This window comes from Canis lupus, chromosome 9, assembly GCF_003254725.2.
Source record: "Canis lupus dingo isolate Sandy chromosome 9, ASM325472v2, whole genome shotgun sequence".
NCBI lineage: Eukaryota > Metazoa > Chordata > Mammalia > Carnivora > Canidae > Canis > Canis lupus.
This window is the reverse complement of record NC_064251.1, coordinates 14,806,333-14,821,425: the sequence shown is the minus strand read 5'-3', so window position 1 is coordinate 14,821,425 and position 15,093 is coordinate 14,806,333. Positions and strand designations below refer to the sequence as shown.

The window sequence follows — 15,093 nt, the reverse complement described above, 5'->3', positions numbered from 1 at the left end:
TGATATCTTCTCATCTCTGCTAAGTGGTTGAGTCAGGAAGTGAGGCTTTATAGCTTATGTTGTTGTTAAAGGCACAGTTAAATCGCTTGCTCCCATTTGATTTTAGGCTAAGAATTTTTTCCAAGCATTTGTACTTGTTTTTCAGACTGTCCTTTACCTTTCAAAATGGGCCCTTGGGCCTGCATTTGTTTTTTAATTGCTGTAAATCTTTATTGTTTCTCTCAGATCTGGGACAGATGAGAGGCTGTTCCTTCAATGTGGAGCCAGGAATTACAGTTTCCTTAAGTCAGGAAAAGAGAATGAGGATATCAGTATTCCCACTTGGAAAAAAAAATTGGTGTTTCATCCAGGTTAAATGTCAGACTAGATCTTGCAGGCCTTCGTAAATATAGATCTAGGACAGTGGTTCTCTCAAAGTGTGATCCCATGGACTCCTACAAGGATCTTTTCAGGGAGAATGCAAAGTCAAAAGAATTTTCATTATGATGCCAGCATCATTTGTCTTTCCCAACACATCAGCATTTGCATCGATGACTGAAAAAGTACTGGTAGGTAGCACTTCTGAGACCTTAGCACGAAGAATCAAGGTAGTGTTACCAGCTCTTCTAGTAGTTGTTATATTCTTCTCTGCCACACACCATCATAGTTAGAAAGAAAAAAAAAAAAAAAAGCCAGCTTCATTTAAGAATATCCTTGATGGAACAGTAAAAATTGTGATTTATTAAATCTTGTGTTAAATTTTTTTTATTCCATATGACAAAATGAGAACAAGTGAAGCATTTTTGTTGCATGCCAAAATAGGATAGGTGTCTCTAGGAAAAATATGTAAACATTTGAGTTATAAGCTGAACTAGCTGCTTTGCGTGTGTGTGTGTAACCATTTTCATTTGAGAAAATGAATGACTTGTCAAGGGACACAATTGTGAAAGTGTTTATTGCCAATGATAGAAATTCAAGCTTTCAAACAAAAATTAGAATTTGGGAAACTTCTATTTGCCACATGGAATTTAACAGCTTTCCAGTACCTGAAGTCTGTTATAATGAAATTGATGGCAGTAAACAAGTATTATTTCTCTTTGATTGTATGATCAAATGTTATGCCTGGTGAACGATCTGCATACTACCTCAGTGAACCAATATTTTCAAGTAGCCAATGCATGATTTTACAAAATCGTGCATGAGTAAAGGCTTCATGCAAAGTACATGTTAGACCCATGGATTATAATATAACTGTGTGAAAAGATCATTGATATGGTGTCAGATGATACAAGGAAAATACCTTTTAAGAAGTGACCACTTGTCAAGTCTCAGTGTACTATCAAAGGAGTAAAAATCCACAGGAATTTGAAAAGGCTACTAAAAATAAATACTCTCTTCCCTAGTCTAATGACATACCTTTGTGAGGCCAGATGTTCTTCTTAGGCTTCAGTCAAAGCAATATATCAAAACAATTTGAATATAATAGGGACCAATTTCTTGAGATTTGTAAAAATGTAAAACAAAGCTATGACTTTTTTTTTTTTTTTACTTCTTTTTAAATTAAAGCTTTTATGTTAAAGTATAATGGTGTGTTATTTTTAAGTGAATAAATTTTAAAGAATTTTCTCAATTTTAGTTTGGTAAATATCAATGGATAAAACCCACACAAGTAAAAACCTTGTGTTTTTATTAAGTGCAAAAGGCACCTGAGACTGAAAGTTTGAGATCTACTGGTCTAGACTAGAGTATGGATTATGTTCAATTTTTTAAATGTTTCCTTTTGCACAGATGCTACCAAATAATGCCTTGGTATTTTACATGTGGCAAATGAAACTAAATATGTGAAACTGATGTGGGAGGAAGCATCCATGATAAAGGATGAAAATCTAATAAGGAAAAACACATAAGTACTTGAAATAATCATATAATAAGATGTTCGAGATAACTTGACGAAGCTCTCAAACATCATCATGCTGGGGTATCCCACAGTTGTCCTCATGTTAGTGTGGGCAATCTGCCAGGAGAGACCCGAAGTAAGGAAAGGATAACCCTTCTGCCTCTGAGTAGCTTTCTTCACATTCATTTCATGTATTCATATATTCATTATTTTATTCATTTCATACATATATACAAAAATTATATATTTGTACAATTTGTGAACAAAGACAATTCTGCCCTCATGGAGCTTCCATTCTGAAAAAGAAGAAAACTGAGGAAAATTCTGTTACACTTTAAAAAAAAAAATTCTGTTACACTTTAGTGCAGTGTGGTGGGGAACATCAAAAAGTTTCTGCCTATTAGTAGTGCTAAACTTCTAAAACTTTCTTACTTTTTTGTTTATAATACCATAGATAATTTTAGGCTGTAGACCTGTTATGTGGTTAAAGAGAATCATATAACCAAATTCATAAGTAGTGATATGCTTATTATAGTCTCAGTATAGTAAATTATAAAAAGAGTAGCAGGAATGACTTCTTCCTTCTTTGGAATTGGAAGTGCTTAGCCACACATTTTTTAAAAGTTATGTAGAGAGTTTGATGTTTTTAAAAAGAATAGAAATCCCTCTAAAGGCAGAGCTCCCCTCAAAGGAATTATTAGACATGTTTTTAAATGCTAGAGCTAGGTGTGAGCAGCTTATTCCTAATAAGCATATTTCAGTGTCTATAGGTGGAAAGTCTTTTAAAATACTTGTCCTCTGAGGCCTTTAGCTTTGTAAGAGATTCCTTAGTCTGCATCAAGGTGATTCAAATCTGAGATATCCTTCAGGAGTCTCTTTAGGAAGTAGATTGGTGTTTATATTGAAAATGGAAATAAGAAAGATGTTATCTGTACAAATGGGAGGTGTGTCATGAATAAGTGAATTCCTTTGTCCTTTCTAGCCGGTTAAGGCTTTACTTATATAATATGTATAAAAGGTTATTTTGCATTAAAATCAAACTTACAGGATTGACTCTTGAATTCTAGACTAACTTTGAATAATTGGACCTGCAGATTGACTATCCACCATTTGAAAAAAATTTTTACAATGAGCATGAAGAGATAACCAACCTCACCCCTCAGCAGCTAATAGATCTCCGTCATAAGCTTAATCTTCGGGTAAGTCAACCATTAAGCCAAATGTTCTTTTTTTTTTTTTTTTTTAAGCCAAATGTTCTTATATTAATGTTAATCAGTCCTGGGTTAGTATTGCTTATCCAAACTAAAATAACCTTCTTTTCTAATGGTCCTTGGACTGCCTTTTATTGAATAATAACGATATCCTTTTGAGCTTCTATGTCTTGATTTTATTGTTTTAGTCTTCAGCTATTTCAGGATAGGATTGTTTTTTTTCTTTAATGCAACACACATGAATGCTATATGTTTTCAGTTGATTTTGTATCTTGTGTTGGAATAAGAAGTTACTGTGACCTTAAAATAAATCAAGTATTTCTGCAGCGAGTACAGTGTGCTAGGAACTGTGTTGGGTGTGCTAGGGATGAAGGATGAGAGTCCCCATCACCAGGAAGAGACAGAATTAATAGATGAAAACAATGTGTGTAGTCTTAGAATATTTTAAAACTAAGACCTACTTCTCAAATTATATGTAGCATAATTTTTTTTAATTAGAAAAAGTTAATACCTTCTTAAAATATGCACTGATTTCAGAATAATAGTTTTTAACTGTCTGCCAAAAAAATCTGGGTTTCCCATTGGCCACATTGTTTAAGTGTACTACTAGGTATTAGTTAAGTGAAACACAGAGATAATATGATAATATCTACTCTAGTGGGAACAGCTTTCTGACCTATGTCTGTCTTGCCAATTTCTGCGTGATGTTTGAACTTATTTTCTGAGAGAGGATATGTGCATGTGCATGCGTTGTCTATTTTCCAAGGATAATTCCCCCGTCCCCCCAAGAAAACCCCTTTTAAGTGAAATCTTTTGATTAGATATAATCAGTGTTAGAAGCATTGCCGAGTTATTACTGTTGGAGTCAACATGGAGGTTATAAGCCCCATTCTTCACCTGGGTACAGTTTGAACAATGTTCAACAGTGGCTGGACCATCATTAAGTGAGACACTAACTCTTCAGGCAGACAGTAGATTGTAACCAGTGTATAGACACATCTTGTTTGGAGTTCCTTTGTACATCTCATTTTATTTCAAGAGTACATTGTATTTTTTTCTATCATCTGGTTAATAGGCAAATGGCAAAACAAAGTTTTCATGACTTTTTCCAATTCATTGAGCAATATTTGAATTTCTTAAAAGAAAATTAATTCTGGGGGCACCTGGATGGCTCAGTGGTTGAGCATCTTCCCAATTTGGCTCAAGTCATGATCCCAGGGTCCTAGGATCAAGTCTCGCATCAGGCTCCCCATAGGGAGCCTGCTTCTTCCTCTTCCTGTATGTCTCTGCCTCTCTGTGTCTCTCATGAATAAATAAATAAAATCTTAAAAAAAAATAGAAAATTCTAATTTAAGAGATTTCTAGACTGTTAATCATTTTAAGTCATATGACAGTTATCTCTGGAATATTTCTCATGGGAGGTTTTTTGGTAAAGCTTTATTTTTTATTATTATTTTTTAAAGATTTTATTTATTTATTCATGAGAGACATACAGAAAGAGAGAGAGAGGCAGAGATACAGGCAGAGGGAGAAGCAGGCTCCATGCAGAGAGTCCGACGTAGGACTCGATCCGAGGTCTCCAGGATCAGGCCCTGGGCTGAAGATGGTGCTAAACCACTGAGCCCCCTGTGCTGCCCTTGGTAAAGCTTTAGATCCATTTTTGAGTTCTACCTGTTTTTTGTTTTTTATAATTTTTTTCCAAGATTTTATTTATTCATAAGAGACACAGAGAGGCAGAGACATACAGGCAGAGGGAGAAGTAGGCTCCCTACTGGGAACCCAATGTGGGACTCTGTCCCAGGACCCCAGGATTATGACCTGAGCCAAAGGCAGACACTCAACCACTGAGCCACCCAGGTGCCCCAAGTTCTACCTTTTCAAATAGTGTATACTTTTGACCACAGACTTTTATTTTCCCTTCTGTATACTCAAGCTAAGTACAAGATATAGGTAAATACTGTTGAACTTCTACACTGCTTTTTTTTTTTTTTTTTTTTTTTTTTTAAGATTTTATTTATTCATGAGAGACAGAAAGAGAGGCAGGCAGAGGGAGAAGCAGGTTCCATGCAGGGAGCCTGATGTGGGACTCAGTCCGGGGACCATGGGATCATGCCCTGACCCGAAGGCAGATGCCCAACCGCTGAGCCACCCAGGTGTCCCTACACTGCTCATTTTGAAGCGCAAGTCACTCCTGGGAGTTGTCTTTATTTCTAGGTCTCTGGTGCCGCACCTCCTAGACCAGGAAGTAGTTTTGCTCATTTTGGGTTTGATGAACAACTTATGCACCAGATTCGGAAATCTGAGTACACACAGCCCACTCCAATACAGTGCCAGGTAAGTAAAACATAAGGAAAAGATGATATTCAGTGACTGTACTTATTTTCACATAGGTAGAGGGTGTCTAAATAGTTCCTCTGTGGCTTAATCTTCAACTTTTGCTTTAACTCAGGGGAAAAGAGACTATAGGTGAAATCCAAGAATATTTTTGAAACCTTTAAAGATTAAAATTAGACCCCATAAAAAGCAAGTGAATTACTGACCATTTTAAGATGTTGCTAAAAGGGCTGGGAAGTATTCTTTTGTATCTGCTAAATATCTTGAAAATATGGCCTAAATTAAACAGTTCATTAGGCCTAAACTTAAAAAAGATTTGCGTGTGGACAAAAAAAGCACTATTAGTGACTAGGATTCCTTTGTCTGTAACCTGAAAATTCTCACTTATAATTGAAAGTAGTAACTTCTGTTTTCTGTGTATACATGGGATTTATTCATTCCTATACAGAATATGAGAATTTTCTGTATGTGGATGAGTAAGCTGGTCTATACCTTCTCGAGGAGAAAAGTTTTTGGTTTTTAGCAGCTTCCTTATAAATTGCAATTTTTCCTTTCTGTATCTCAAGCAAAATGAGTCATTCATATTTTGTAAATGGCCCACATGAAAAGAATGATAGTGTTTCCTATAAATCAAGATTTATTTTATATCAAGTATGCATAACCCATTAGGATATTGTTGCTTCATTGGAAATGAATGTCATTAATTTCCCCGGGATTTCCTTAAGTACATCTTTAAAATTGAAAGTACATCTTTCAATTGAAATTGAAAATTGAGTAAAATTTTTTTATTTTTTTCTCTAGGGTGTGCCTGTGGCATTAAGTGGTAGAGACATGATTGGTATTGCCAAAACAGGCAGTGGAAAAACTGCAGCCTTTATCTGGCCCATGTTGATTCATATAATGGACCAGAAGGAATTGGAACCAGGTGATGGACCAATTGCAGTGATTGTATGTCCTACTAGGGAACTTTGCCAGCAGGTATGTAGTTTGTGTAGAATGCCTCCTTTTGTGTGAACTAGCAAGTCACTAGCCAGTCAAGTGGGTAGAATTAACTGGGAAACTGTACATAAAATTTATTATTTTAATCATTTTTTAAGTATAAGCATTAAGTACATTCATGTTGTGCTACCAGGAAACTTATGGGAAAATATTATATGTTTTCTATGTAACCAAATACATACTTTTCCCTAAAAACCAGTTTTGTTTTGTGTGTGTATGTGTGTTTTTAATATTTTATTTATTTACTCATGAGAGACAGAGACATAGACGTAGGCAGAGGGAGATGCAGGCTCCCTGCAGGAAGCCCAATGTGGGACTTGATTCCAGGACTCCGGGATCACGCTCTGAGCCAAAGGCAGAAGCCACCCAGGCGTCCCGAAATCACTGTTTTAAGAGAAAAATTATACGGGAATAATTTGTATTTTAAGTTCTCGGTGTTTTCCTGGGTTAATTTATTTGGGTTGGAAAGAAAAGCAATGACAAGGTCAGGAAGAAAAGTTAAAAGAATAATGAAGACAAGGTTGTAGATTGCCTGTTGGATGTGACATTGGTACTCTATTCATATATGAATAAGAATGTGGCTTTAAAGCATTTTCTAGCTTTTTATTTTCTCTGACATCACATTCTCTGGGTTTTTCAGAACTCCCTTTTGGGTATTGGTCAGTGTCCTGGTTTATTCATGTCATTTTGTCAACAACTTTGCAGATCCATGCAGAATGTAAGCGGTTTGGGAAAGCATATAATCTTCGATCAGTTGCTGTGTATGGAGGAGGGAGCATGTGGGAACAGGCCAAGGCCCTTCAGGAGGGAGCAGAAATTGTTGTGTGTACCCCAGTAAGTATGTCTTGGGTTCAAATGGCTTCTCAGCCATTCCTGGTATGGAAAAAGGGTAGTTATTGAATGGAATGCCCCCTAAAATGTGGTAAAGCAGGGTCCAGAATACCGTGATAAATCACAGCCTGTGGCTTTGGTTTAATTTTGATTGCTTGTTTAGAATAGCAGTTCATTAAGATTCTCTGACATGTATGTTACTAGTTACAAATTCCCCTCTCTTTCAATCTGTTTTTAATGCTCTCTTAGAAAATGGATCTGTGGTTACTGAGAGCATCAAGAATCAGAAGGAGGACAGTCTTTGGACCATACAATTTGGAATATGGTCACAATTGCCCAGAAGAGTATAGCCTAAACATTAAGACCCATCAATAAGGTTTTAAATTAGGTCATTTTAGAATGCCCTACAAAATAGTTCTGGCCATTTTCCCACAATAAAGTTTTCAAATTTTCTGTTCTTTTATGCTCTATAATGCATAAAGTCCAAGTCTGTCAGACCCAGTGTCTGTTTCAGTCTACAACTGGAGAGTTAGCACTTTTACCAGGAGCACAAGTCTAGAAAGTTCCTTATAAATACCTTTAATTATACTTACTATTTATTTTCTGGATCTCACAGGGTCGACTAATTGATCATGTGAAGAAGAAAGCTACCAATCTTCAAAGAGTCTCTTACCTTGTGTTTGATGAAGCAGATCGCATGTTTGACATGGGATTTGGTATGCCTTTAATTAATACCAGTTTCTTCTGCCCCCATCCTCATGATACTTGCTTTAGCTTTGTCTTTCTAGACTTAGCTTTTTTTTCTTTTTCTTTTTTTTCTGTATGCGAGATGCTAATAATATTCCTGTATAGGATTAAACCGTAGAGATCTAGCTAAGCCATTAACTATTTTTAGGCGTTCTCTCAGTAAGTATGTTAGGCTTGACTGGGTTATAGACATTTGAAAGTGCCTTTGTATATACGGGGAATGCTTTCTCTGTGCTTTATTTTTATTCATCTGCCTTTGGTTGTGGAGGTCAAGGTCTGTGTTCATATTAGGTTGTGCAGGTCCTATCATTCAAGGCCCTTTGCTTTCCTGTCCTCCCCAACTTAGCCAGCTGTGTGAAAATTCTGAATAATTCATTTTTATTGATTGGAACACCACTGGGCCCAGCCTAGTTGAGGGGAGGAAGAGGATTTCTGGGTTCTATACTGAAATAAAAACTCCCAGGCCTGGGAGTTTCAAATTTTCCTTAATAGTTATAACTTTCATGTGAAGATTTCTACTAAAACGACTTTTTCCCAGGCATCCCAAACCACAGTATGGAGTTACAATGTTAATTTTACTTTTCTTCTTTCAGAATACCAGGTGCGATCCATAGCAAGTCATGTCCGTCCTGACAGACAGAGTATGTATAAAGCAGTTTTATTAAGTCACGTTTTTACTTAGAATAAAACACCTCTGTATTTTTTAAGTACTCAGAGTATGGCAGCAAAAATGACCCATGTGTGTGCTGGTGAGAACCAGTAGAGGAGGGCATAAAATGTTTGTCTGAGCTGGACAGAACCTTAGAGAATAATATATGACTCTCGTTTTTGTAGATGATAAACCAAGCCTGAGAATTAAGTGACTTGTCCCAAGTTTCACAGTTTTATCAGTACAGGAGTTAAAGCACAGGGCAGATCTGCTGATTGGAAGTCAAGAGCCTTTTTGAACCATGCTGACAGTCCTTGTCTTAACTGAAAGTATATTAGAATAGGAAAAGGAAAATGCTTTTTTCCTTAGTGAATCAATTTTGAAACTAAAGTTCAGATGGGTTTATTTTATAAAACTGAATAATTCTGAACATCAGTAGGAAGTATAGTGGGTATTCAAAAATGAAGTCACACTGTTTCTTTAACAGGATTTACTTTACCTTTTAGCTCTTTTATTCAGTGCAACTTTTCGGAAAAAGATTGAAAAACTAGCCAGAGACATCTTGATCGACCCTATTCGTGTGGTGCAGGGAGACATTGGAGAGGTAACCATTAAGCAGGGCTCAATGGGACTCCACTAGATTATTTTTCGTATTATGGAGATGTGGAATTGCTCACTAATGAGAGAAAAAACATGTTACTATGTTACATATTTAGAGATGAGGCAACATAATTCAGATTTGTTTTAAAAAACAAGGCAGGAGGATAGTTGAATGAGACAATAGATTCTCAAAATATGGATTATTGTTGAAGCTGGGTGATGGGTACATAGGTGATTATGTTCATTTCATTTTTTTATTTAAAATTTTATGTAATAAAAATAAACAAAACCCCCAATCTTTTAGGGGAAAAACAAGGCTCTCAGGATGGAACGCATATGTTAAATGATTGTAGAAGGAGTGGGGTGACTTGAAAGACCTGGTGAAATTTAGTTCATGGTATTTTTCTTACCTTTGCATATGTCCAATGTGGAAAATTTGGCTGCCTTGAGAATTCCTGAAGTTGCTTGCCATGTTTGTTACTAAAGTTCTGTGGTGTTAGTATTTTGACATTGTCTACTATCCATTTTTGAGTGCCTTCTGTGTGCATGTATGACTTGTACTAGGAGCAGTGAATGGGAAGGACAGAAAAGGAGCTTAATTTATTAGGAGTAATCTGAATAGGCCTATAACAACAGATTGCAAAATATTGGGGCTTACAAATAGGTATATGTACAAATTGGGGAAGATGGTGAGTGCAGTAATTTGAGAAGGGATGTAGGTTTTGAGCTGCACTTGACTTACTGAAGGAAAGCCCAAGGAGGAGGACTGTTGAAGGTCCTTCTTATGTTGATGGAAAGTGTGATGTCTGGTCCTTGTTCAGGTGCCTTTTGGCACAAACATCATAGTCATCTGTTTCTTACTTTTCAGGCAAATGAAGATGTAACACAGATTGTGGAAATTCTCCATTCTGGGCCTAGTAAATGGAACTGGCTCACTCGGCGTCTGGTGGAATTTACCTCTTCAGGAAGTGTCCTCCTGTTTGTTACTAAAAAAGCCAATGCTGAGGAGCTAGCCAATAACCTTAAGCAGGAGGGTCATAATCTTGGGCTGCTTCATGGGGATATGGATCAGAGCGAAAGAAACAAGGTCATTTCAGATTTTAAGAAAAAGGACATCCCAGTCCTGGTGGCCACAGATGTTGCAGGTAGAGTACGACCTTCCCTGGTGATCTTCTATTCCTGTTGCTGTAAGGGTGCTCTGTCTTGAGTACATGAGCAGGCTGATTGAAGGCCCTCTAACTGGCCTGTTTGGGCACACTAAATGGAGCAAGCAGTTTAGACCATAAGTGATCACAACCTGGAGCTCTGGGTACCATCTTCACTGTATGTTTCTCTTTGAAAAAAGAATCCCTGCAGTTGAAAGATACTCAGGGAAAAATATTGTTGAGCCAGTTACATCATAGGCTATGCCTTTATGATGTGTCTAAACATAGTACCTACCTGACATTGATTGCGCGTACTTCACTCAAAGTTGAAAAGTTTTTTGAAGTATGATTTTTGGTTTTGTTTTGATAGCTACCCTTAAAAATTGGTATTTTCTCTCAATAAGGGAGATAATTTCTCGACTTCAAAGCAGTTTGATGCTTTATTTTACATATTCCTGGTGTAAGAGAGAGGCCATGGTATATTATTAATGGCAGAAGCCATGTGTCCCCTATGCTAAACAGCCTAGCATCGTAGAATTGATGATAGTGGCATTTGCTTTAGGGTAACTTTAAAGTTTGTTTGTTTGTTTTAAGATTTTATTTATTCATGAGAGAGAGGGAGGGAGGAAGAAGCAGGCTCCCCAGAGGGAGCCTAGTGCGGGATTGGATCCCAGGACCCTGGGATCACGACCCAAGCTGAAGGCAGATGCTCAGCCACTGAGTCACCAGGAGCCTAAATGCTTGTATCTTACTAGATCACCAAACCATGTACTTTGTCTATATAAGAGGAATGTGGGCTCTTGGCTAGCATTTTGGGTTAGTCCGGGTTTTTTTTACTCCTACTAAAGAATAAAAAAAAGTTGGTGGTTTTTATTTCAGCCCGTGGTCTGGACATTCCTTCAATTAAGACTGTCATTAACTATGATGTGGCACGAGATATTGATACTCATACTCATAGGATTGGCCGCACGGGACGAGCGGGTGAGAAAGGTGTGGCCTATACCTTACTGACCCCCAAGGACAGCAATTTTGCTGGTGACCTTGTCCGGAACTTGGAAGGAGCCAATCAGCATGTTTCCAAGGAACTCCTAGATCTGGCAATGCAGGTGAGGGGCTGAGTACACTTGAGATTGCTCCAGGTTATAAAACTAAGTGAAAAAAATTCAGCAAGCCTGGGGGAATAACATAGACACAGGACTGGAAAGTTGCAGCCATGGGTGGGGGGCACTGCTTATGAGGTACAGATTAGTATTTTAGAACATTAAAATTCATCTGGTCTTTCATTCTATCCTCTTCTTTCAGCAACATCTATTTGAAAAGCTTATTCCTAAAATCTGTCCCTCTGAAATTTCTGCCTGCTTGCCCCATAGCAATCTCAAAGATGGCTACTTTTCCCCTTACTGTCCTTTCTCCATTCTTCTCATTTGGAGGCTAAAAACATGTAATGTCTTAAGAAAACGATGTATTTAATAGACTATTTCTCATAGACCTAGGTCCCAGATCTTTGACCACATTCATTACTAACCTAAAACTAAGCTAGACATTCTACCGAATTAAATCCTGGGTCATTGTAATAGATGTCATCTCCAGATTACAAATGGGTTCAATATACACCTTCTGATAGTAGAGACTTAGGTGTTTTTAAGACTTATAAGTCAGTGTACAGGACAGTTAACCTGTACTGCACTTACAGTATGGTACTGTTGCCTGTGCTCTGGGTTCTGAGAGTAAAGGACCTGAATTGCAGGAAGGAGTAGAATGAGGTATCCTTCCCTCTCCTGGGTTCAGTGAGCCAATTGTAAACTACATTTTTTTTTTTAATTTTTATTTATTTATGATAGGCACACAGTGAGAGAGAGAGAGGCAGAGACACAGGCAGAGGGAGGAGCAGGCTCCATGCACCAGGAGCCTGACGTGGGATTCGATCCCGGATCTCCAGGATCGCGCCCTGGGCCAAAGGCAGGCGCTAAACCGCTGCGCCACCCAGGGATCCCGTAAACTACATTTTTTAACAGAATTATCTTGTCTTTGGATTTTTTCCTACATCTCTTTTTGTGCTTTAGGCTTTCTGTGCCCTCAGACTGTGATCAGCTTCCCTGGTCAATGCTTTTCTGAAGACAGCCCTACCTCTCCAGTACTTCGCTTAGGTTGTAACATGTGATTATCAGATAAAGGGCTACCTCTCCCGTTGATATTTGTATTCTGAAAAGAACTAAATAAATCTTACAGTATGCTGGCAGTGGTCAGATTCAAGGAACACTATAGGCCATGGGTAAATAAAACTTTCAGTTATTGGCTAGCAGTCCTAAACGTCTGCTCCTAGAGCCAGTTCTGATGAACCTCGCTTCACATAGCCTTTCTTTCACTTCCAAGCCCTCTTATAAGCTCAATGTGTGTATGTCCAGTGGTATGTCTACATTGAGAAACAGAAAATCAGTTCCTTTTCCTCAAGAAAGTTAGAAATGGTCAGAGTAAGTGCTCTGTATCTGAGGCTTACCTACTCATTTCTCTTCCTGGAGGCCCTGAGAAACAGTAATAACGGAAGCCTCAGATAAGGAGCTAGGCCTCCTGACAAATTTGGTAGACTAAACTCCCAAAAGAAGCTCATCTGTGGTTCCTGTGAACGGTTGCCGTAAATATACTGGCTAAAGATGAAGCAGTTTATTTCTTCCACTTTCTGATAATGTCCTCCTCCTCTGGCTGCCTCTTCCTCCTGTGATCTAACCTTGAATTATGTTGAATTGTGTGCAGAATGCCTGGTTTCGGAAATCCCGCTTTAAAGGAGGAAAAGGCAAAAAGCTGAACATTGGTGGAGGTGGCCTAGGCTATAGGGAGCGCCCTGGCCTAGGCTCGGAGAACACGGTGAGTCCAGACTGTTGTAGTGCCCTTCAGGCTGCTCCCGAGTCCTGGAGGATGCTATGATTGTCCTCCTCTGCTTGACAAAGCCTTCATGAATTCAGAACCCTGTCTAGAAGGGAATGTTTTAACTTCCTCTTGAAACACCTCTGCGTACTTGGTGACTAGACATACTCAGGAAATCAGTCTAGATTAGCAGCAGTTTACATATTGAGGTCCCTGGGCCATCAGTAAATGCAATTTCGTGTTCCACCCTAGACCTGGTGAATAAGAAACTTAAGCCCCCCAGCACTGGCTAAGAGCCTGCTGCTAGGAAAACCTTGCCATAGGGTTACTTTGTGAACTCTGTTTTCTTACTAAACTCAGGAATGCTTTCTACACTCTATGGGAAATTGCATCAGGGAGATGAGAGCTAAGCTTTTCTCACAAAACAGGTAACAAAAGCACCTCCTCACTGGCTTCTTTAACTGCCTATTTCCTGTCACTTTGATTCCTAAACCGAAGAAAGCTGCCAGTTTATGTATTTCTGGAGCAATATCATTAGCTTGGTGTTTTTGATAACGAATCGCTCCCATGTCTCAGTAACAATGATGCACATGACACATGATAACTATAGCTAATGTTGAGCACTTAATGTGTGCCAGGGCCAGCCACTGCAAGCAGTCATGCCTGTTAACTCAATCTTCACAACCACCCAGTGAGCACAGTGTACAAGTCATGAAACTGAGGCACCCCAGGTTGCACTCTGATAAATGTTGAAACTGAGACTTGGACTTTTTTAAAAGAGTGGATTCAGAGCCTGAGCCCTGTATAGGCTATATGCATATGCTATATATTGCCTCATGGCCTCTTCATTCTGAGCATAAAACTACACAGAATTACATAAACACTATGTTTGGGTTTGAATAATATCGTATGATCAGCTTTGGGGATTTTTTTATTTGACTTTAGGGTTAATTCCTAAAAACAATTACTGGGTTGAAAGACATAAGCAAAAAAAAAAAAAAAAAAAAGAAAGAAAGACATAAGCATTTTAAAATAATTATTACTGTACCTATTCCCACAAAATAAAGTGTCCTGTTCCCATTGTAGTGCCCACTTATTTCTAGTATATGAGACCTATTCTGGCATTGTGCTCATTCTGTCCTCACAGGTGTGTTTTGTTTTTGTTTTTGTTTTTTTAAAGGACCGAGGAAATAACAACAATGTGATGAGTAATTATGAGGCCTATAAGCCTTCCACAGGAGCCATGGGAGATCGGCTGACGGCAATGAAAGCAGCTTTCCAGGTCTGAAATTTTAGAAAGTTTTCACCAGCAACTCTCGGGACTGTGATGAGGGGCCTAGTATTTCAGAGATGGTAGCTGGAATTGAAGGCTTGAGGCTAGATTTAGGACCCTCTCACAGCTTTTGGCTTTGAGTATCAACTTTGTGGTCACTTACCTAGAGCTGTAGGTGTAGAAGGTAGAAAATCTACTGATTACAGCCTTCCATCCTCCCAGAACCTGGGACTGTTATACTGCTACAGGACTGATGTTCCTTCCCTGCCTCAATAGCCAACAGTGTTGTCTACCCAAGGCTCTTGTAATCTGGTTGAGATTGCCATTTCTTAACTAAAACAAGTTTGATTCTATAGCTCTTGTGAACTCTGAACCCATCTGTACTTACCCCTCCAGTTAGCTAGCTAACCAGCTTGAGCCTTAATTTATATATTTTATCTGCCTTCAGACTGATGTTTCAGTTAGGTCCCTAGATTTATTATTAGTAGAGAAACATAGAAACCACAGGGTGGTGGGGCCATCAAGGATGCTAAAGTCCTAGTGCCAGGATAGCGTAGAATGTCTCT

General features: G+C 38.3%; 1 protein-coding gene across 4 annotated transcripts in view; it reads left to right on the top strand.

Moving 5' to 3' along the window:
• Positions 1 to 15,093, top strand: part of DDX42 (DEAD-box helicase 42) — a 37,144-nt gene that overhangs the window by 20,391 nt on the left and 1,660 nt on the right. For all 4 annotated transcript variants that reach the window (XM_049114598.1, XM_025436557.3, XM_025436558.3 and 1 more), the window contains 11 exons: positions 2,971 to 3,075; positions 5,302 to 5,421; positions 6,223 to 6,399; positions 7,126 to 7,254; positions 7,868 to 7,967; positions 8,592 to 8,639; positions 9,154 to 9,251; positions 10,116 to 10,392; positions 11,272 to 11,498; positions 13,144 to 13,254; positions 14,435 to 14,536. In XM_049114598.1, coding sequence (XP_048970555.1) covers positions 2,971 to 3,075; positions 5,302 to 5,421; positions 6,223 to 6,399; positions 7,126 to 7,254; positions 7,868 to 7,967; positions 8,592 to 8,639; positions 9,154 to 9,251; positions 10,116 to 10,392; positions 11,272 to 11,498; positions 13,144 to 13,254; positions 14,435 to 14,536 — 1,494 coding nt within the window. The remainder of the gene's footprint in view (positions 1 to 2,970; positions 3,076 to 5,301; positions 5,422 to 6,222; positions 6,400 to 7,125; positions 7,255 to 7,867; positions 7,968 to 8,591; positions 8,640 to 9,153; positions 9,252 to 10,115; positions 10,393 to 11,271; positions 11,499 to 13,143; positions 13,255 to 14,434; positions 14,537 to 15,093) is intronic.